General features: G+C 49.6%; 1 protein-coding gene across 1 annotated transcript in view; it reads left to right on the top strand.

Moving 5' to 3' along the window:
• LOC138756032 (probable carboxypeptidase X1) overlaps window positions 1–19,641 on the top strand; it is a 52,617-nt gene extending 32,976 nt beyond the window's left edge. Inside the window, exons 5-13 of the mRNA XM_069922716.1 lie at window positions 400–548; window positions 1,004–1,138; window positions 1,728–2,015; window positions 2,433–2,629; window positions 10,863–11,042; window positions 11,550–11,847; window positions 13,206–13,345; window positions 13,684–13,783; window positions 18,029–19,641. Coding sequence (XP_069778817.1) covers window positions 400–548; window positions 1,004–1,138; window positions 1,728–2,015; window positions 2,433–2,629; window positions 10,863–11,042; window positions 11,550–11,847; window positions 13,206–13,345; window positions 13,684–13,783; window positions 18,029–18,294 — 1,753 coding nt within the window. The 3' untranslated portion in view covers window positions 18,295–19,641. The remainder of the gene's footprint in view (window positions 1–399; window positions 549–1,003; window positions 1,139–1,727; window positions 2,016–2,432; window positions 2,630–10,862; window positions 11,043–11,549; window positions 11,848–13,205; window positions 13,346–13,683; window positions 13,784–18,028) is intronic.
• The last annotated feature ends 1,859 nt before the right edge of the window (window positions 19,642–21,500 follow it).

Genomic DNA, 21,500 nt, shown 5'->3' with positions numbered 1-21,500 from the left:
TCTTTATTCCTAATATTCCTAGCTTTGAAATAGACACATTCCAACCCCTCTGACTATCTCCCTCTATGTTCTGTCCCCTGCCCGTCCTTCCTCACCAACTCCAAGCGCATAGCATCCTGCATTTGTTCTTCTACCCTAATCTCTGCCCTCACATTCTGATTCCCAACCCCCTGCCAAACTAGTTTAAACCCTCCCCAACAGCTCTAGTAAACCTGCCCGCCAGGATATTGGTTCCCCTCCTGCCTGGAGTCTCTCGTTGCCATTTTTCAACATGAGGACCAGAGTAGTGCCAGTGAAGGTCAAAGAGGCCGTTACGATCCCGAAAAGCAAGAATGGCTTAGTAAGAGACATCAGCCAAACCTTGGGATTCCTTAAACCAACTCTTTGGAACATCATTAGGAGGAAAGAGCATCCAGGTGAACTCAGTAATCACAAAGGGATTGGTTTTCCAAGGAAGACCGCTGCTGAGGACAGAAGGATTCTCATCATAATGAAGAAAAATCCCCTGACGTATGGCCGACAGATCAGAAACACTCTGCAGGAGGCAGGTGTGGACATGTCAGTGACCATTGTCCACAGAAGACTTCATGAACAGAAATGAACAGGCTACACTGCAAGATGCAAACCACTAATTACCCTCAGAAACAGGATGGGCAGGTTACAGCTTGTATTTAAATGACCCTGCAGAATTCTGGAGAAACGTCTTGTGGACGGATGAGACCAAGATGAACCTGTGTCAGAGTGATGGCAAGAGCAATGTGTGAAGCCGTAAAGGAACTGCCCAAGACCCAAAGCTGCACCACCTCACCTGTGAAACATGGTGGTGGGGGTGGCCTGGTCTGGGCAGGTACTGACGCACTTCTCTTCATAGATGATTTAACAGCTGGTGACTGTCGCAAAATGAATTCTGAGGAATTTCTCAAAACTAAAAACTGGAAAAAAAATTCTTGAACGGCTGTCACTCGATTTGAACCCAACTGATTACGTCTTTCACATGCTGAAGAGAAACCTTCAGGGACCAGCTCCCCAAACAAGCAGGACCTTAAGATGGGCTGCAGAAGAGGCCTGGCAGAGCATCACCAGAGAAGAATCTCGGCACCTGGTGATGTCTATGAATCACAGACTTCAGGCAGTCATTGTATTGCAAAGGGGTTTGCACCAAAGTTCTAAACATGACGACTTCAATATACATACCATTGGTGTGTCCCAAATATTACGGTGCCCTAAGATGGGGGGAACTATGTATAAAAAGTGCTGTAATTTCCACATGGTCAAACCAAAATTTATACAAATAACCTGGAATAAAATCTGGAATGTCACTTTAATCACATGTGAATGGTGTGATTACAAATTTAAAACTGTGGAGCGGGCAAATAAAGGCAAAAAATGTCTCTGTCCCAAACATTGTGGAGGGAACTGTAGGCCATTTCCTGCCACCCCCCACCCCAGCAATATACGTGTTACTGAAGCGAGCGGACTCCTCCTGCCTCCTGGATAGCGATAATGTCCCTGTAACTCCTGTCTATCACCGCTGCCCAACCTCCCCCCCTTCCCCCCCACTCCCACTTCACTCTCCCCCTCCTTTCCCCTCTCTCCCACTCCTGCTCACCCTCCTCTCCCCTTCCCCCTGCCTTCCTTTATGTTTGTCACCCCCCCTCCCCACCCCATCCCCTCACTCTCTCCCTTGCCTCTGCTCCTCTCTCACACCCCACCCTCCCCCCCCACCTCCCCTCCCATCCCCCACCTCCCCTCCCATCCCCCACCTCCCCTCCCATACCCCACCACCCTTTCCTCTCGTCTGCCTGCTCCCATGTCAGCTGGTCACAGTGCCCAGGAGTGCCCCTCCCCACGTGGTGTCACCCTATACCCACTGTGGACCCCATGCCCCCAGGTGATGAGGAGAATTCGGAAGGAATGTCCCAACATCACCCGAACCTACAGCATCGGCCGGAGTTTCCAAGGCCGCAAGATGTACGTGATGGAGATCTCAGACAACCCGGGCGTGCACGAACTGGGTGAGTGTGTAACACAGCGTGCACAAGCTGGGTGGGTGTGTAACGCAGGATATGTGAGCTGGTGAGTGTGTAACACAGCGTGCACGAGCTGGTGAGTGAGTAACACAGGGTACGTGAGCTGGGTGGGTGTGTGATGCAGGGTACGTGAGCTGGGTAACTGCAGACGCTTGGTTGGCTGTTGGTTGGGGCCAGTCGTGATGGTGGGAGTGGGAGCCTCTGGGTAAGAGGTGGTGGGGTGGATGCTCCCTGGGGTGAGTTCTCCTGGGCAGGTGCCCCTGGTTTGGGTGCCCCCTTGCGAGGGGTTGCCACCTGAGTGGGAGGCCCTGGGGCCAGAGCCACTCAGGGCCGAACGGTGAAGACTCCAGGACTGGGTCATTATTCCCACTTTGACTCGGTGTTTCTCGGCCATAATGGAAGGAGAACCGGAATTCCGGTATGTGGCAGGAATGCACGGCAACGAGGTGTTGGGTCGGGACCTCCTCATCCTGCTGATGGAGTATCTGTGCAAGGAATATCGGCGGAAAAACCCCCGGGTCAGGCGGATCGTCGACAGCACTCGCATTCACCTCCTCCCATCCATGAATCCCGATGGATACGAGATGGCACACAGGATGGTAGGTGGGATGGACGCGGGGAAGAGACAGGTGGGACAAGGGACTGATCTGAGGTGGAGGGGAGAGAGTGGGGCAGTGGGATTAGTGTGGGGACCAAGACAGGGCTGTGAAGAGTGAAGGGCAGTGTCATCAGTCTGGGGTCCAACATGGGGCTGTGTGGAGAGAGCGGGGCAGTGGGATCAGTGTAGAGACCAACACGGGACTGTGGGGAGAGAGTGGGACAGTGGGATGAGTCTGGGGACCGACATGGGGCTGTGGGAGAGAGCAGGGCAGTGGGATCAATGTGGGGACCAACATGGGGCTGTGTGGAGAGCAGAGTAGTGGGATCAGGGGAAAGACTGACACGGGGTTAAAGGGAGAGAGCAGGGCAGTGGGATCAGTGTGTGGACTGATACAGGGCTGTGGGGAGAGAGCAAAGCTTTAGCTTATCTTTTTCAAGGTTGCAGATGTCTGGCTAGTCCTTGGCTCAAGTTCAAACTGTGTAATTCACAAACAGGTTCTCATGGTTTCTGGAATATTCTATTATGACAGTGTGATGTCTCAGCTTTAACTCAAGTTGTTAATTCTTTTAGACAAATTTTAAGAGCCTTTCTCCCAAACAAAGTTCACAATTAAATTTTTATTTGTATCAAAATATAGACGACACTTTCCTTATTCTAATATATCCTAATTTCAAAGTATCATCTTCCAAAGTGAGAGCTGCGATATCCCAAATTTATATCTCTTTAATCCAACAAATCCAACTCTGTGGCTGTTACTTCATGTAGTTTTAATTCGTTGATAAAACATTTGGGATTCCTTTGCATTAAAAGACTTTCATAACAGTGAATAACAAAGGATTTACTGTATGATTGAGATACAAAAGATATACAAGATACTTGCTTAAAGAGATACAAAAGCCTTTAAAGAGATACACAATTCAAAGAAAAAATTGTTGTTCTCACGCTTTCTTCACCTCTTGTAGAAAAAGAGCAACTCATTAGCCTGGGAGGATATTACAACATATAATGGTAATCATTCTCTTAGAGACAGGCACAAAATTAACTCAGGATTAAAAACACAAGGTTTTAACCTTTTCAGGCACAGAGTCTGGTCCTGTGGCTAAGAAGGGAAAGGAGAAGAGGCGAGCTGTAGTGATCGGGGATTCCATAGTTGGAGGGATAAGAAGCTCTGTGGAAGAGATTGAGTATCCTGGATGGTAAATTGCCTCCCTGATGCCAGGGTCCAAGATATATCAGATTGAGTTCACGGCATTCTCAGGAGGGAGGGTGAGCAGCCAGATGTCGTGGCCCATGTTGGGACCAATGACGTGGGAAGGAAGGGCAAGGGGGTCCTGAAAGGAGAGTTCAAGGAGTTAGGGGCTAGGTTGAGGACAGGACCCTCCAGGGTTGTGATCTCGGGATTGCTACCTGTGCCACGTGCTGGTGAGGTTAGAAATAGGAGGATAATGCAGCTTAACACGTGGCTAATGACCTGGTGCAGGAGGGAGGGCTTCAGGCTTCAGGTTTCTGGATCATTGGGCTCTTCCAGGGAAGGTGGGATCTGTTCCGAAGGGACAGTTTGTATCTGATCTGGAGGGGTCTAATATCCTTATGGGAAGGTTTACTAGTGCTGCTCTCGTGAGTTTAAACTAGTTTTACAGGGGGGGGGGGGTGGGGTGGGGGGGGGGGGAACCAGCGTGCCAGAGCAAATCGAGGAGGGAAAAGATGATGTGAAAATTACATGCACCGTTCAAAGTTAACGTGTTGTACGTCCTTTAAATGTTCTCAGGCGCATCTATTTCAATGCAAGGAGTATCATAGGAAAGGCAGACGAGCTTAGAGCTGGGATTGGCTCGTGGAATTATGACATTGTGGCCATTCGTTGAAACTTGGTTGCAAGAGTGGCAGGACTGGCTGCTCAATGTTCCGGGCTTCCGTTGCTTTAGATGCGATAGAACAGTGTAGGGAGGGGGGAGGGGGAGGGTTGGCTTTGCTCATCAGGAAAATATCACAGCTGTGCTCAGGCAGGACAGACCAGAGAGTTCGTCTACTGAGGGTATATGGGTGGAGCTGAAGAATGGGACAGGTATGACCACACTCACAGGGTTGTATTGTAGACCAGACAATAGTCAGTGAGAATTGGAGGAGCAGATCTGTAGAGAGAGAGCAGACAGTTGCAGGAAACATAGAAACATAGAAGATAGGAGCAGGAGTAGGTCATTCGACCCTTCGAGCCTGCTCCGCCATTCAACGAGATCATGGCTGATCTTAAAGTTCAGTACCCCCGTCCCCGCCTTCTCTCCGTATCCTTTAATACCCTTATACTGAAAGGGCTTTGGCAAATACTAGAGCGCATCGGATGTCCCCCAAAGTTCCTCAACATGGTTATCCAACTGCACGAAAACCAACAAGGTCGGGTCAGATACAGCAATGAGCTCTCTGAACCCTTCTCCATTAACAATGGCGTGAAGCAAGGCTGTGTTCTCGCACCAACCCTCTTTTCAATCTTCTTCAGCATGATGCTGAACCAAGCCATGAAAGACCCCAACAATGAAGACGCTGTTTACATCCGGTACCGCACGGATGGCAGTCTCTTCAATCTGAGGCGCCTGCAAGCTCACACCAAGACACAAGAGAAACTTGTCCGTGAACTACTCTTTGCAGATGATGCCGCTTTAGTTGCCCATTCAGAGCCAGCTCTTCAGCGCTTGACGTCCTGCTTTGCGGAAACTGCCAAAATGTTTGGCCTGGAAGTCAGCCTGAAGAAAACTGAGGTCCTCCATCAGCCAGCTCCCCACCATGACTACCAGCCCCCCCACATCTCCATCGGGCACACAAAACTCAAAACGGTCAACCAGTTTACCTATCTCGGCTGCACCATTTCATCAGATGCAAGGATCGACAATGAGATAGACAACAGACTCGCCAAGGCAAATAGCGCCTTTGGAAGACTACACAAAAGAGTCTGGAAAAACAACCAACTGAAAAACCTCACAAAGATAAGCGTATACAGAGCCGTTGTCATACCCACACTCCTGTTCGGCTCCGAATCATGGGTCCTCTACCGGCACCACCTACGGCTCCTAGAACGCTTCCACCAGCGTTGTCTCCGCTCCATCCTCAACATCCATTGGAGCGCTTACACCCCTAATGTCGAAGTACTCGAGATGGCAGAGGTCGACAGCATCGAGTCCACGCTGCTGAAGATCCAGCTGCGCTGGATGGGTGACGTCTCCAGAATGGAGGACCATCGCCTTCCCAAGATCGTGTTATATGGCGAGCTCTCCACTGGCCACCGTGACAGAGGTGCACCAAAGAAAAGGTACAAGGACTGCCTAAAGAAATCTCTTGGTGCCTGCCACATTGACCACCGCCAGTGGGCTGATAACGCCTCAAACCGTGCATCTTGGCGCCTCACAGTTTGGCGGGCAGCAACCTCCTTTGAAGATGACCGCAGAGCCCACCTCACTGACAAAAGGCAAAGGAGGAAAAACCCAACACCCATCCCCAACCAACAAATTTTCCCTTGCAACCGCTGCAATCGTGTCTGCCTGTCCCGCATCGGACTTGTCAGCCACAAACGAGCCTGCAGCTGACGTGGACTTTTTACCCCCTCCATAAATCTTCGTCCGCGAAGCCAAGCCAAAGAAAAGACTGAAGAAATAGATCTAATTCCCTCTTAAATATATTTAATGCCTCTACTGCCCTCTGTGGCAATGAATTCCACAGATTCACCACCCTCTGGGTAAAGAAATTCCTCCTCATCTCGGTCCTAAATGGTTTGCCTATTATCCTCAAACCATGGCCCCGGGTTCTGGATTTTCCCATCCTTGGAAACATCCCTTCCGCATCCATTCTGTCCAGTCCTGCCAGAATTTTATAGGTCTCTATGAGATCCCCTCTCAATCTTCTAAACTCCAGCGAGTACAATCCCAATTTGCGCAATTTTTCCTCATAAGTCACAAGGTTGTTTTCGTGGGAGATTTTAACTTTCTACATATTGACTGGGACGCCCACACTGTAAAAGGGCTGGATGGGTTAGAGTTGGTCAAATGTGTTCAGGAAAGTTTTTAAAATCAATATAAATAGATACCAACCAGAGAGAGTGCAATACTGGATCTCCTATTAGGGAATGAGACATACAGGTGACAGAAGTATGTGTCGGGGAATATTTTGGGTCCAGTGATCATAATGTCATGAGTTTCAAGTTAATTATGGAGAAGGATGGGTCAGGGCCTCGAGTTGAGATTTGAAATTGGAGAAAGGTTAATTCTGAGGAAATGAGGAAGGATCTAGAATGCGTGGATTGGGATAAGTTGTTTTCGGGCATGGACATGTGAGGTAAGTGGAGGATCTTCAAAGGGGATATTTTGAGAGTACAGAGTTTGTATGTTCCTGTCAGGATTAAAGGCAAGGTTAGCAGGCAGAGGGAACCTTGGTTTTCAAGGGATATCGGGGATCAGGTTCAGAAGAAGAGAGAGGTGTAGAACAGGTAGAGGCAACACGGAGCAAATGAGGGATTTGAGAAGAATTTAAAAAATGCAAGAAAAGCTCAAGGAAGAAATCAGGAAGGAAAAAAGAAGACAATGCAGTTGTTTGGCGACATCGTGAAGGAAATTCCTCAGGGTTTCTACAGATATATTAAGAGCAAAAGGAGAGTAAGGGATAAAATTGGTCCCCTTAAAGATCAGAGTGGTCAGCTTTGTATGGAGACTAAAGATTTTTTTTCATCAATATTCGCTCAGAAATTGGGCACAGAGTCTTGGGAAGTCAGGAAAACAAGCAGTGAGGTCATGGAACCTGTACAGATTAATGAGGAGGAAGTGCTCGCTGTCTGAAAGCAAATAAGAGTGGATAAATCCCCAGGGCCTGACCAGGTATTCCCTCGAACCTTGAGCAAGGCAAGTGTGGAAATTGCAGGGGGTTTGGCAGAAATATTTAAAATGTCCTAATCCACGGGTGAGGTGCCGGAGGATTGGAGGGTAGCTCACGTTGTTCTGTTCTTTAAAAAAGGCTCGAAAAGCGACCCTGGAAATTATAGCTCGGTGTGCCTGACGTCAATGGTAGGTAAATTATTGGAACGTATTTCTAAGAGATCGGATATACAATTATTTGGATAACCAGGGACTGATTAGGGATAGACAACATGGCTTTGTGTGAGGTAGGTCATGTTTAACCAATCTTATAGAGTTTTTTGAGAATGTTACCAGGAAGGTGTACCTCAGGGATCAGTGCTGGGGCCATTGTTGTTTGTCATCTGTGTGGGGACTGATATTTACTTGCCAGAATGTAACCTGTATTTTAATGTGGTCAATTGGATCAGCAAGTTTGTAGATGACACTAAGATTGGAGACGTTGTGGACAGTGAGGAAGGTTTTCAAAGCTTGCAAAGGGATCTGGACCAGCTGGAAAAATGGGCTGAAAAAAGGCCAATGGAATTTAATGCAGACAAGGGTGAGGTTTTGCAGTTTGGAAGGACAAACCAAGAAAGGACGTACACAGTGAATGGTCGGGCACTGAGGAGTGCAGTAGAACTGAGGGATCTGGGAATACAGATAAGTAATTCCCTGAATGTGGTGTCATAGGTGGACAGGGTTATAAAGAGAGGTTTTGGCATTTTGACCTCATAATTCAAAGCATAGATGCTCCTCAACTTACGATGGGGTTACGTTCTGGCAAGTAAATATCAGTCCCCACACAGATCCCAGCTCTCTCTCAACAAGTGTGGGGACTGATACAGGGCTGTGGGGAGAAAGCAGGGCAGTGGGATCAGTCTGGGGACCAGCACGGGGCTGTGCAAAGAGTGCAGGACAGTGGGATTAGTGTATGGACTGACATGGGGCTGTGGGGAGAGAGTGGAGCAGTGGGATCAATGAGGGGACCAACACCCCTCCAAGGTGAGAGAACGGGACCACTCCTCTCTCCCAGGGGTCTGACCTGGCAGGCTCGATGTTGGGGATTGGGGTTGGAGCTGGGTGATGGGTGTGGAGGAGGGTGAAGAGAGTGGAGCTGGAGTTGGGTGACGGGGTGGGTGATGGAGGTTGGTGACAGGGTGGGGTGGGTGATGAGAGTGAGTTGGAGTTGGGTGACAGGGGTGGGGAACTAGTTATCTTTTTCAGTGTTTTTATGAACACTGAGGTTTCACATCCAGAAGTAGGCAGTACATGTGGATCTGTGTTAAAATGACACATAAATCATATCATTTCATCCAAGGTTCCCCCCACTTTAATCAGAGAGATTATATTGCATTGATATTATTGTCACGAGAGCTGCAGCAGAGAGCGCAGGATCGACACATATTCGATGAGACTGCCCTTGCTCATATAGACCCAGCTTCCCGCCAATGGGCCCAGTTTTCCCGCCTTTATCAGCAGAAGTGACATCACCGGCATGCCAGCTACTGATTGGTCTATGCCCCTGCCAATGTCCGCTGCTTCCCACCATGCGGGCTGTCGGCCGGGAAGTAAGGTTGTTAGCCTTGTGTTTTGGGTTGCCTCCCGGGTTAGCAGGGCCGCTACATTATTTTATTATAAAAAGGGTAATTCTAAACCCACTACCAAGAAAGAAGCTGTTTGACCAAAAAAAAGAAAGACAAAATTCTTATCAGAGTGGCAAATTACCTCATTAGTCAACATCTCTACCTTCATAACAAATCAAAGATTATAAAAGTAATTCAAAAAAAGGTCCCCACAGTGTTTGAAAAATTGGAAATAGAGTTCTAATCTTCTCTAAATTTAAACATGACATGACGTAATGTAGCCATTGAGCACGATTAGATGGGGTAATGTCTCTCCATTTGAGCCAAACTGCCCACCTCGCCATAAGAAAAATAAAAGCTAATACATGGAGCTCAGATGTATTTAATGTTATGCCATTCTCTCCAATACCAAATAAAGAAGTGCAGAGAAAGTATGAAATACTTTGATCCAGTATTTCTCAAGACTCAGATGTGTCCAAAACAGATGAATTAATGAAGCATCTCCAGTGTTGCATTTAGCACAACGAGGAGATACACCCACATAAAAATGAGATCGTTTGACTTTGGACATGCGAGCCCTATGGACTACTTTAAATTGTAGGAGAGAGTGGCGGGAATATAAAGAAGAGGTATTAACCCATTTGAAAATTACATTCCAAGTTTCTTCAGGAATTAAAACCTGTAAGTCCCGTTCCCAGGCTTTTGTAATTTTATCTGAGGGAGCCTCTCTTATTCCCAACAACATATCATAAATGTGAGATATTGAACCATTATAGAAAGGTTGTAAATTAAAAATTACAACAATTATGGTAAATTCTTATCAGTCCTCTTCGGAAATGCATGTAATTGAGATTGTAAAAAAACTCTAATCTGGAGATAGTGAAAAATATGAGTATTTGGTAGATTGTATTTAACTGAAAGTTGTTCCAAAGAAGCAAGATTTCCCTCAACAAATAAATCTTTAAAACATTTAATGCCCAATCTATACCATTCTTTAAATGTTACATCAATCATGGAAGATTTTTAAAAAATGACAAAAAATGGGACTAGAGAGAGAAAATCTCATTAAACCAAAATGATTTCCAATTGTATCCAGATCCTTGTAGTACATTTGACCACTGGATTATTAGTGAATTTATTTAGTGATATATAGGGGGATCCAAGAAGGGAAATGAGGGAATGTGTTGTAACAGAATTAGATTCCAGAGAGTCCCATATTGGACAGTCTTCACGGTTAATGTAGTATAACCAGAACGGAAGGCTTTGTGTGTTGACTGCCCAGTAATAAAACCTAAAGTTTGGTATGGCTAAACCTCCATTTTTTTTAAGTTTTCGTAAATGGACTTAATTTAGGCGAGGATGTTTATTCTTCCATATATAAGATTGAATCAACGGAATCAAAAAAAGACTTTGGAATAACAGGCAAAGCCTGAAAAAGATGTAAAAATGTTGGTAATGTATTCATTTTAATAAAGTTGATTCAACCATAAAGAAAGGGACGACTAATTTGATAACACCCAGCTCACGTGTTTAATTTAGGTGAGAAAATTCTTTCTGAATAAGTTTTTATGGTTTTTAGTAATTTTTACCCCGAAATAGGAAACTTGATTTCTGACAATTTAAGAAGGAAGGTTAGTATTTATTGGTGCTAAGTTATTCAAAGGAAAGAGTGAGGAGGATGATGGAGGTGGGTGACGGGGTGGGGGTGGGTGACAGGTGGGGGTAGGTGACTGGGGCTGGAACCCTTCCACTGACTGACTGACCTCTGCCGCAGGGGTCCGAGCTGGTGGGCTGGGTGTACGGACGCTGGACCATGGAAGGCTATGACCTGAACCATAACTTTGCCAACCTGAACTCAGTGATGTGGGCAGACGAAGAGGAACAGGAGGATCCCAGTCGTGTCCGTAACCACTTCATCCCCATCCCGGCCACGTACCGCTGGGCGAATGCCTCCGTGAGCCTGGGGTCCGGGGACCGTGAGTCTGGGGTCAAGGGTCCATGATTCTGGGGGTCCGAGAGGCTGGGGGTCCGAGAGGCTGGGGGTCCGAGAGGCTGGGGGTCTGAGAGGCTGGTGTCTTGTGAGTTCAGGAGTCCATGAGTGTGGGGTCCAGAGTCCATGAGTCCAATGTTCAGAGTCTGTGAGTTCAGGGGTCGATGAGTACGGGGTGCGTTTGGCTGCTGTTTGGTGTCCAGAATTCGAAGTCCGTGGGTGTGGGTCCCACCGTCTGTCCAGAATTCGAAGTCCGTGGGTGTGGGTCCCACCGTCTGCCCCATGACTCCTGCTCCATGTCTGACGCCGGTCTCTTTCCCCCCCACCCCCACCCCGTGTCTGATGCTGGTCTCTTTTCCTCCCCCCCCCACCGGTATCTGATGCTGGTCTCTCCACCCACTGCCCCGGGTCTGATGCCGGTCTATCTCCCCTCACCCTATTTCTGAGGCTGGTGTCTCCCCCACAATGCAGGTAGCCACGGAGACGAGGGCGGTGATTAACTGGATGAAGAAGATCCCATTCGTTCTGAGTGCCAACCTGCATGGTGGAGACATGGTGGTGTGTTACCCATTTGATCAGGGTCGGGAGCCGGACATCGATTACCAGCCCAGCCCCACGCCAGACGAGGATGTGTTCCGCTGGCTCTCCTTCGCCTATGCCTCCAGTCACCGCGTCATGGCACAGTACAACCATCGGCTATGCCATGGAGACAACTTCATGCAACGAGGCAATATCATCAATGGAGCCAACTGGCACTCCATGACGGGCAGTGAGTGAAGGCATCACGACCCCGGGCAGCGCACAGAACTCTCCCCAGAGCCTGCATCCCTGTCACCCACAACCCATGTCATCCATGCCTAGAGAACCATAGAAACAGGAACCGGCCCATCTCGTCCGAACTAATTTTCTGCCCAGTCCCACTGTCCTGTCTCGGTCCCTGATAGGAGATCCAGTATTGCCCTCTCTCTAGTGGGCACCTCTATATATTGATTTAGAAATCTTTCCTGAACACATTTGACAAACTCCAACCCATCCAGCCCTTTTACAGTGTGGACGTCCCAGTCAATATGTAGAAAGTTAAAATCTCCGACAAAAACAACCTTGAGTTTTCTGCCAACTGTCTGCACTCTCTCTCTCTACAGATCTGCTCCTCCAATTCTCACTGATTATTGTCTGGTCTATAATACAACCCTGTGAGTGTGGTCATACCTGTCCCGTTCCTCAACTCCACCCATATACCCTCAGTAGACGAACTCTCTGGTCTGTCCTGCCTGAGCACAGCTGGGATATTTTCCTGATGAGCAAAGCCAACCCTCCCCCTCCCCCATCCCTCCCCACACTGTTTTATCGCGTCTAAAGCAACGGAAGCCCGGAACATTGAGCTGCCAGTCCTGCCCCTCCCGCAACCAAGTTTCACAAAGTGCCACAATGTCATAATTCCACGAGCCAATCCACGCTCTAAGCTCATCTATGCACTCAGTACTTTGATTTGTGATGGAAGTAGAGTCAGGGCTTGATAAGGGTCAGGGTGATGGAATGTGGTAAGATAGGGGTTGGGATTAGGAGTTGGTGTCAGAGTTCAGGGTGGGGTCAGAGGTTGGGGGTCAGGTCAGATTGATGAGTTGTGTCTGATGAGGTGGCGTTTGGGTTTGGTAGTTGTCGGGTCGGTGTTGGTGTCAGCATTGGGATTATGGGTTGAGTGTTAGTTTCAGGGATTGGGGTCAAGAGCATGGGTTTGGGGTCAGTTTCAGGGGGTTGGGTTGGGGTTTGAGGATTGGTGTCAGGTCGAGGGTCGTGGTTGAACATAGTGTCAGGAGTTGGTTGGTATCAGGGTCGCGAGTTGGGGAAGGAGATGGGAGTCAGGTTTGGGGTCAGGGGTTGGTGTCATGTCAGTGGTTAGGAGTTAGGGCTGGTGTTGGGGTCAGGGCTTGGAGTCAGTGGTTGAGTCAGGGTTGGGGACAGGAGTCAGAATTTGTGACAGAGGTCAAGGCTTGGTCAGTGTTGGGATTAGGGGTCAGGAGGAGGGGGGGCCGGGTTAAGAAGTGGGGTTTGTGGACAGGGTTGGCTCAGGGTTGGGGATCGGGGTAGGTAGGGTGAGCCCCCACCACCCTTTGCTTTGTGTTCCAGGTATGAATGACTTCAGCTACCTGCACACCAACTGCTTCGAGGTGACGGTGGAGCTGAGCTGTGACAAGTTCCCCCACTACAGCTGGTTGCCCCTCGAATGGGACAACAACCGCGAATCACTGTTGCTCTACATGGAGCAGGTGTGAGCCCAGCCCCGACCCCTGACCGTTCACACCCCTCACCCCTCCCTACCACCCCCTCACCCCTCCCTACCACCCCCTCACCCCCACCTCCTTCCCATTATGCCCCACTCATTACCCCCTCTCCTCACCCCCCATCCCACACCCATCATCCCCATTGCCCCCTCTCCTCATCCCCCATCTCACTGCTCAACTCCCACACCTCACCTAACCTTTCATCCTTTACCCACACCCAACACCTCACCCTGTACACCCCTTTGCTGACCCCCCCATCCCCCACTATGACTGACCCCCCCCCCACCCAGGTGACCCATGACCTGTGACTTATCCCTCTGCAGGTTCATCTGGGAATCAAAGGGGTGGTGAAGGATCATCTGGGTCATGGCATCCATGGAGCCGTCATCGCCGTCGAAGGGATCAACCATCACGTGCGGACAGGTGAGGGGGAAGGGGACAGGAACGGAAGCCAGAGTCAGCCGTCCAGCCCCTCGAGCCTGCCCTGGGCTCAGTTCTGCCAATCCACCCGTTCCCCAGAACCCAAAATTCCCAGTTTCTTCAACAATCTACCTGTGTCTTCAGTGCATCCAATGAGGTGACCTCCACTGCAGTGAATTCCACAGATTCACCCCTCTCTACGAGAAGCACTTCCTCCTCGACTCTGCCTAAATCTACTCCCCAAACTTGAAGAGTCTGACCCTGAATTTTAGTCTCACCTCGCAGTGAAAACAATTTATCTGCCTCTATCTTATCGATTCCTTGCATCATTTTATAAGTTTCCGTGCTGTAATTGTTATGTCATGTTATGTTATGTTAAGAACCCCTCTCATTCTTTTAAATTCCAGTGAGTACAGTCCCAGACAACTCAATCTCTCCTCAGAGACCAAAAGGTATAGGAGCAGAAGTAGGCCATTCAGCCCATCGATTCTGCTCCTCAATTCCATCACGAGCTGATCCATTTTCCCACTGAGTGCCACTCCCCAACCTTCTCCCCATAACCTTTAATACTTTCATCTCTGGAATCAACCTGGAGAACCTTTTCCAAAGCAAGACATCCTTCCTCAAGTAAAGAGACCAGAACTATGAACAGTTTTGGGCGCCTTATTTATGAAAGGACGTGCTGGCATTGGAGAGGGTTCAGATAGGAATTGCCAGAATAATATAAGGAATGAATTGTCAGCTCTTGGATGGACTCATTGGAGAACAGAAGGTTGAGGGGAACCTCATGGAGACATTTTGAAAGCTGAAAGCTCTGTACCTTGTAGCTGTGGCAAGGTTGTTTCCTATGGAGGGAGAGTCCAGGACAAGAGGGCACAACTTCAGGATAAAAGGGCGTCAATTTAAAACAGAGTGTGGAGAAATTTCTTTGGCCAGAGGGTTGTGACTCTGTGGAACTTGTTGCCACAGTCGGCTGTGGAAGGGAGATAATTGGGTGTATTTAAGGCAGAGATTGGCAAGTATTTGATGAGTCAGGGCATCACGGGTAATGGAGAGGGCCTGGGAGTGGAGCTGAGTGATAACATGATTAAATGCCAGAACAGATCTGAAAGTCCGATCGGCCTAGTTCTGCTCTTAATGTCTTGAGATCTTGTGCACCCAGTACTTGAGAAGTAGCCTCTCCAGGACCTTGTACTGTTGCAGCAGAATCTCCCTGCTCCTAAATTCAATCCCTCCAGCAACGAAGGCCAAAGTTTCATTCAACTTCTCGACAGTCGGCTGCACCTGCCAACCAACCTTTTGCGATTCAGGCTCCAGCTCTCCCAAGTCCTTCTGCACTGCAATCCTTCACTATTTAAAGAACAACCTAATCTATTTTCCTTCAAATGTGGATAACCTCTCATATTTCCCAGTCAGGAAGTGGTTGAGGGTGGACTCAGGTAGTCAGAGAGTCTGGGACACAGTCATCGAGTCAAAATTGAGGAGCCAGTTAACTGGGTGACTGTTAGGAGAGGTAAGGGGATGATCTACCAGGGACAAGTTGAGGTGATTTACATCTCCACCACAGAAGCTGGCCCCTTGGCTCAGAATGGAAGGGGAGAGAAGAGGAGAGAGACGGTGATTGCAGAGTAGATACGAGGTTCTATAGATGAGATTGAGGCTCCCGGATGGGATGTTGCCTCCCAAGTGTCAGGGTCAGGGACGCATCTGATCGAGTTCATTGCATTCTGGAGGGGGAGGGAAGCAGCCAGATGTCGTGGGGACCAATGACATCGATAGGAGTAGGGATGAGGTCCTGAAGAGGGAATACAGGGAGTTAGAGAAGAGTTAAAAAGCATGATCCCAAGGGTGGTGATCTCAGGATCGCTGCCTGTGCCACATGCCACAGAGGGTAGGATCAGGAAGTTGTGGGAGATGAACATGTGGCTAAAGAGTTGGTGCTGGGGGCCAGGGGTTCAGATTTGTGGATCATTGGGTTCTCTTATGGGGAAGGTCTGACCTGTATAAAAAGGCTGGGCTGCACCTGAACAGGAGAGGAGCCAATATCCTGGCAGGCAGGTTTACTGGAGCTGTTGGGGAGGGTTTAAACTAGTTTGACAGTGGGGTGGGAATCAGAATGGGAGGGCAGAGATTACGGTAGAAGGACAAAAGCATGATGCTATGTGTTCTGAGTTGGTGAGGAAGGACAGGCAGGAGACAAAATATAGAGGGAGACAGGGGAGTTGAAATGTGTCTGTTTCAACAACAGGAGTATTATGAATAAAGGGGATGAACAGAGCTTAGAACCACGATGTTGTGGCCGTTACAGAGACTTGGCTGGAGGAAGGGCAGGATTGACTGATACAGGAACTGGGATTTAGGGGTTTTAAAAGGAATAGGATGGGAGGGAGAAAAGGAGGAAGGGTGGGAGTAGGATTATCACGGCTGTAGAAAGGGAGGGGCTGCAGAGGGAGTGTCCATGTCAGAAACAGGAAGGGAGTGAACACTGTGCTGGGAGTTGTCTATAAGCCCACAAAGAGCCCTCGGGACCCCAAGGAGCAGAGAAACAGGCAGATTTTGGAATGGTGGGAAATACAGGGATGTAGTTATGGGTGATTTCAACTTCCTTAATATTGACTGGCACCTCCTGACCGCAAGAGGGATGGATGGGGCTGAATTTGTCAGGTGTGTTCAGGAAGGATTCCTGACACAATACGTGGAGCGGCCGACGAGAGGAGAGGCCAGACTGGATCTAGTTCAGGATAATGAACCTGGTCAGGGGGTGGACCTCTCGGTGGGGGAGCATTTTGGTAAGAGTGGCCACAACTCCCCGAGCTTCAACATAGCTATGGAAATGGATAAAAACAGCCAAACTGGGGAAGGGCTGATTATGAAGGGATGAGGGAGGAACTAGAGAGAATAAATTAGAAACAGGTGTTTAAGGGTGAAAGCACAGAAGTGGAGGGAGTTGAGGGACCTCTTGTACAGGGTTCAGGATAGGTTTATCCCACTGAGACAGGAGCAAGATGGTTGGAAAAGGGAACTGTGGCTGACAAAACAGGTCAGGCATCTAGTCAAGAGGAAGAAGGAAGCATATGTTAGATATAGGAAGCAGGAAACAGGAAGGGCTCATGAGAAGTACATGGTAACCAGGAAGGAGCTAAAGAAGGGACTTGGGAGAGATTGAAGGGCCTGAGAAGACCTTGACATGTAGGATTAAGGAGAACCCCAGGGTGATTTATGTGTATGTGAAGAACAGAAGGATGACGAGAATGAAGGTGGGGCCACTAAAGGATAAAGGAGACAACATGTGCCTGGAGGCAGAGGAGGTTGGGGAAGTCAAAAATTAATACTTTACATCAGTGTTCACAAGAGAAAAGGACCTGGATCAGGGTGAGGTCAGAATTGAACAGGCCCGTGGGCTGGACAATGTGGAGATAAAGGAAGAGGAAGTGTTGGATCTTCTTAAAAACATCAAGGTTAATAGGTCAGGGTCAGACGCGATAAACCCCAGGTTGCTGTAGGAAGTGAGGGAAGAGAGAGCTGGGGCAGTAGCTATGATCTTTGAATCCTCTTTGGCCGCAGGGGAGGTGTCGGAGGATTGGAGAATGGACAATGTCATCCCCTTGTTTAAAAAAGGTAACAGGGAGAATCCTGGGAATTCTAGACCAGTGACTCTTACATCAGTGGGGTGTCAACTATCGGAGAGGATTCTTATGTAGAAACAACCTTTTTACATCTACTCTGTCTGCGCCTTTCAACATTCAAAATGTTTCAATGAGATCCTCCTCATTCTCCTAAATTCCAATGAATACAGACCAGGATCTGTCAAACGCTCCTCATATAACCTTTTGTTCCCAGAATCATCCTTGTGAACTTTTTCTGAACCCTCTCCAACGTCTGCACATCCTTTCTTAAACAAGGAGTCCAAAACTGCCCACTGTACTCCAAGGAAGGACTTGGGGTATCCAGGGAGTAGAAATTGGGGCAGTTAACCCCTGGGGAGTGGGAATGGGAATGGACAGACCCTGGGAAGTGGGAATGGGGACGGATAGACCCCGGGGAGTGGGAACAAGGATGGACAGACCCCAGGGGGTTAGAATGTGAACGGAGAGGGAATGGAGCCAGGTCTGGTGGAATCCAGAGCAGGTTCCACTCCAGGCCAAGGGCAGGCCCTTTTAGGGGTGCTGGGCTGGGGATGGGAATGCTGACACTGACCCTCTCCCCCACCAGCTGCTGACCTCTCTCCACCCCCCACCCACCCTCTAGCTGCTGATGGAGACTACTGGCGTTTGCTGAACCCTGGCCACTACGAAGTGACAGCGAGTGCAGCCGGCTTCGTCCCTTCCACCCAGACCTGTGCTGTGGGCTACCACAGCCCGCCTACCATCTGCAACTTCCAGCTGACAAGGAGATTGGTGTCGGGCAGGCGGAACTCCAGAACGAGGGGCAAGGGGACCAGGGTGCCATCCCGCCGCAAGGACCCAACCCATCACAGGGACCCATTTCGTCGCAGGAGGCTGCACGGACACTGAGGGTCTGGTGTCCAGGTCAGCGGTCTGGCAGAGGGCAGCAGGACTGCCCCTGTGATCGCCACCCCTCCCCGTCCCACGCACTATGCAACATCCCATCCATTCGACTCCCACCCCTGACTTTCCACCAGTGAATCTCTACACAACCAGGATGACCACGGACAACAGGCAGGTCTGAAGCACAAGGATCTTGTCACGCACAGGCCCAATGCAGTCACATACAGGCCCAACCCAGTCACATACAGGCCCAACCCAGTCACATGTAGGTCCGACCCTGGTCAAACCCAGGCCCAACCCCACTCACATGCAATCCCAAACCTGGTAACACACAGGCCTGATCCCAGTCACATGCAGGCCTGACCCGGTAACACATAGGCCCAATGCAGGTTCAACCCCGGTCACGCATAGGCCCAACCAAGTCAAACACAGGCCCGACCATGGTCACACACAGGTCCAACCGGGATTGCTCAGGCCCTCCCCTTTCCCACCCACTCCCTCCTGGTGTTCCTCCACCCAGTGAACTGTCCCCGTCCCACCTATGGGAGCTGCCCACCCCCCACCAGGTGATTTCCCCCCCACCCATGGGAGCTGGTCCCCCACCAGCCAATGGGCCTGTCCATAGGAACCCAAGGCTGTTTGGCCCATCCCTTTGTTCTGTAACAGGAACTTCAAGAGGCCCTATGGCCCCTCAGCTACAATGTGGTCAGACTGCCATTGAACTGTACAGGACAGTCCATTCTGCCCAACATGTCCCTGCTGACCAACAGGTACTGTCTCATTCCCCTGTGCCTGCTCTGAACCTGGCTGATGCAAGTGCAGCCTCAGTCAGTGCCTACCTGTGTCCCAAACTCCCCCAACTGTGCAAGTTGTCTGTCCTGGTCTCTTGTGTCCCTCACACCTTGTTGCTTCCTTTATTTATAACCTGGACCAATTCCCTCTTTCTCAGTGAGAATGAATAATGTGATCACTCTTCCCCATGGGACCCTGCACAATCAGATGGAGGTTGGCGGTTCTGCCCCTGGTTCCCACCGTCGGGTTTGCCAGGTGCTCCTGTTAACCAGCTCACTCAGCCAGCTGTGGCCAGCCTCACACCTCAATTCTGGCCTATCCTCTCCAATCCAATCACATTGGAGCATGCACCTTCTCCCTCTCATTCACTTAAAGTTTATTGTCATATACCTGAGTGCAATGTACAAATTCAACGACATTCTTCCTTATCCTGCCACACAGGAATGTGAGATGCACCAAATACAATTGTATGTGTTACATAACCACTATATGTTAGGTCAGAAAATTAGATAATAATTATCAAAGGATAGACAAATAAATATTCACTTTTGGAGTTAGTAAGAGTGCCATTTCAATGATGCAGGCAGATCCTGGACTATGCAATGGTGCCGGAGTAGTTTAGGGTCAGGGCAATTCGGGAGGTTTAAAAGTCTGATAACTATTGTACCAGCTGGAAAAATGGGCTGAAAAATGGCAGATGGAGTTTAATGCAGACAAGGGTGAGGTGTGGCATTTTGGAAGGACAAACCTAGAAAGGGATTTGGAAATACAGGTACATAATTCCCTGAAAGTGGTGTCAAATGCGGAGGTGTTATACACCTCCTTCCAAAACAGATCCCCAATATGCCTTAAAAACCAGGGTTCCCTCTGCCTGAAACCTTGCCTTTAATCCCGACAGGAATAATTAACTTCTGGAGCTCAAGGAACATCCTTGTAAATCTTTGTTGCCCCCTCTCCAGCTTAACATCTTTCCTGTAGCTCAGTGACCAAAACTGAACATGATCCTCCACATGGGACCGCCCCACCATCTTCTACAACTGCAACATGATCTCCCAACTTCTAAACTCAGTACTTTGACTGATGAAAGACAATGGCTGAAAGGCTTTTTGACCATCCTGTCTACGTGTGATACCATGTTCATGATATTATGTACATATACTCCCAGATCAACCTGTGCCAACACACTCCCCAGGACCCACTCGCTACACCACACTCCCATGGACCCCTCCGCTCTGCCACACTACACCAGAACCTACCGCTCCACCACACTCCCCCAGATCCCTCTGCCCTACAACACTCTGCCCTACAACACTCTGCCCTACAACACTCCCCCAGATACATTTGCTCCACCACACTCCCCCAGTTCCATCTGCTCCACCACACTACCCCTGATCCCTCTGCTCCACCACACTCCCCCGATCCCTCTGCTCCACCACACTCCCCCAGATCCCTCTGCTCCACCACACTCCCCCAGATCCCTCTGCTCCACCACACTGCCCCAGTTCCCTCTTCTCTACAGCACTCCCCCAGATTCCTGTGCTCGCCAGCACTCCCCCAGATCGCTCTGCTCCACAACACTCCCCAGATCCCTCTGCTCCACACACTTTCCCAGATCCCACTGCTCCACCACACTGCCCCAGTTCCCTCTTCTCTACAGCACTCCCCCAGATTCCTGTGCTCGCCAGCACTCCCCCAGATCGCTCTGCTCCACAACACTCCCCAGATCCCTCTGCTCCACACACTTTCCCAGATCCCACTGCTCTACCACACTCCCCCAGATCCCTCTGCTCCACACACTCTCCCAGATCCATCTGCTCCACACACTCCCACAGATCCCTCTGTTCCCCAATACTCCCCCAGATCCCTCTGCTCCACAACCCTCCCCCAGATCCCTCTGCTCCACAACCCTCCCCCAGATCCCTCTGCTCCACAACCCTCCCCCAGATCCCTCTGCTCCACAACCCTCCCACAGATCCCTCTGCTCCACAACCCTCCCCCAGATCCCTCTGCTCCACAACCCTCCCCCAGATCCCTCTGCTCCACAACCCTCCCCCAGATCCCTCTGCTCCACAACCCTCCCCCAGATCCCTCTGCCTTACAACATTCCCCCAGTTCCTTCTGATCCACAATGCTCCCCAGATCCCTTCGCTACACAACACTCTGCTCCACCACATCCGTGTTGGACACTATCAATAGCCCCAATAATGACTTGGACAAAGACTGAGGGGAACGATAGGCTTTATTGTACTAGAGACTGTGGGCCGGGTCCAAGGCTAGGAAATGAGCAGGAAGGAGAGGGGACTCAACCTTTATGGCCTGGGGTCACATGGGTAGGCACCCGCAGGAAATGAAAGAGCTTCCCGTCCGCCTCAAAACCTGTATAGATTCAATCGGCTGGACGGAGGGGGAGTTGATGGTAG

Source organism: Narcine bancroftii, chromosome 3 (assembly GCF_036971445.1).
Source record: "Narcine bancroftii isolate sNarBan1 chromosome 3, sNarBan1.hap1, whole genome shotgun sequence".
In the NCBI taxonomy this organism is placed as follows: Eukaryota; Metazoa; Chordata; class Chondrichthyes; order Torpediniformes; family Narcinidae; genus Narcine; species Narcine bancroftii.
This window is presented reverse-complemented; position numbering and strand designations above follow the sequence as displayed.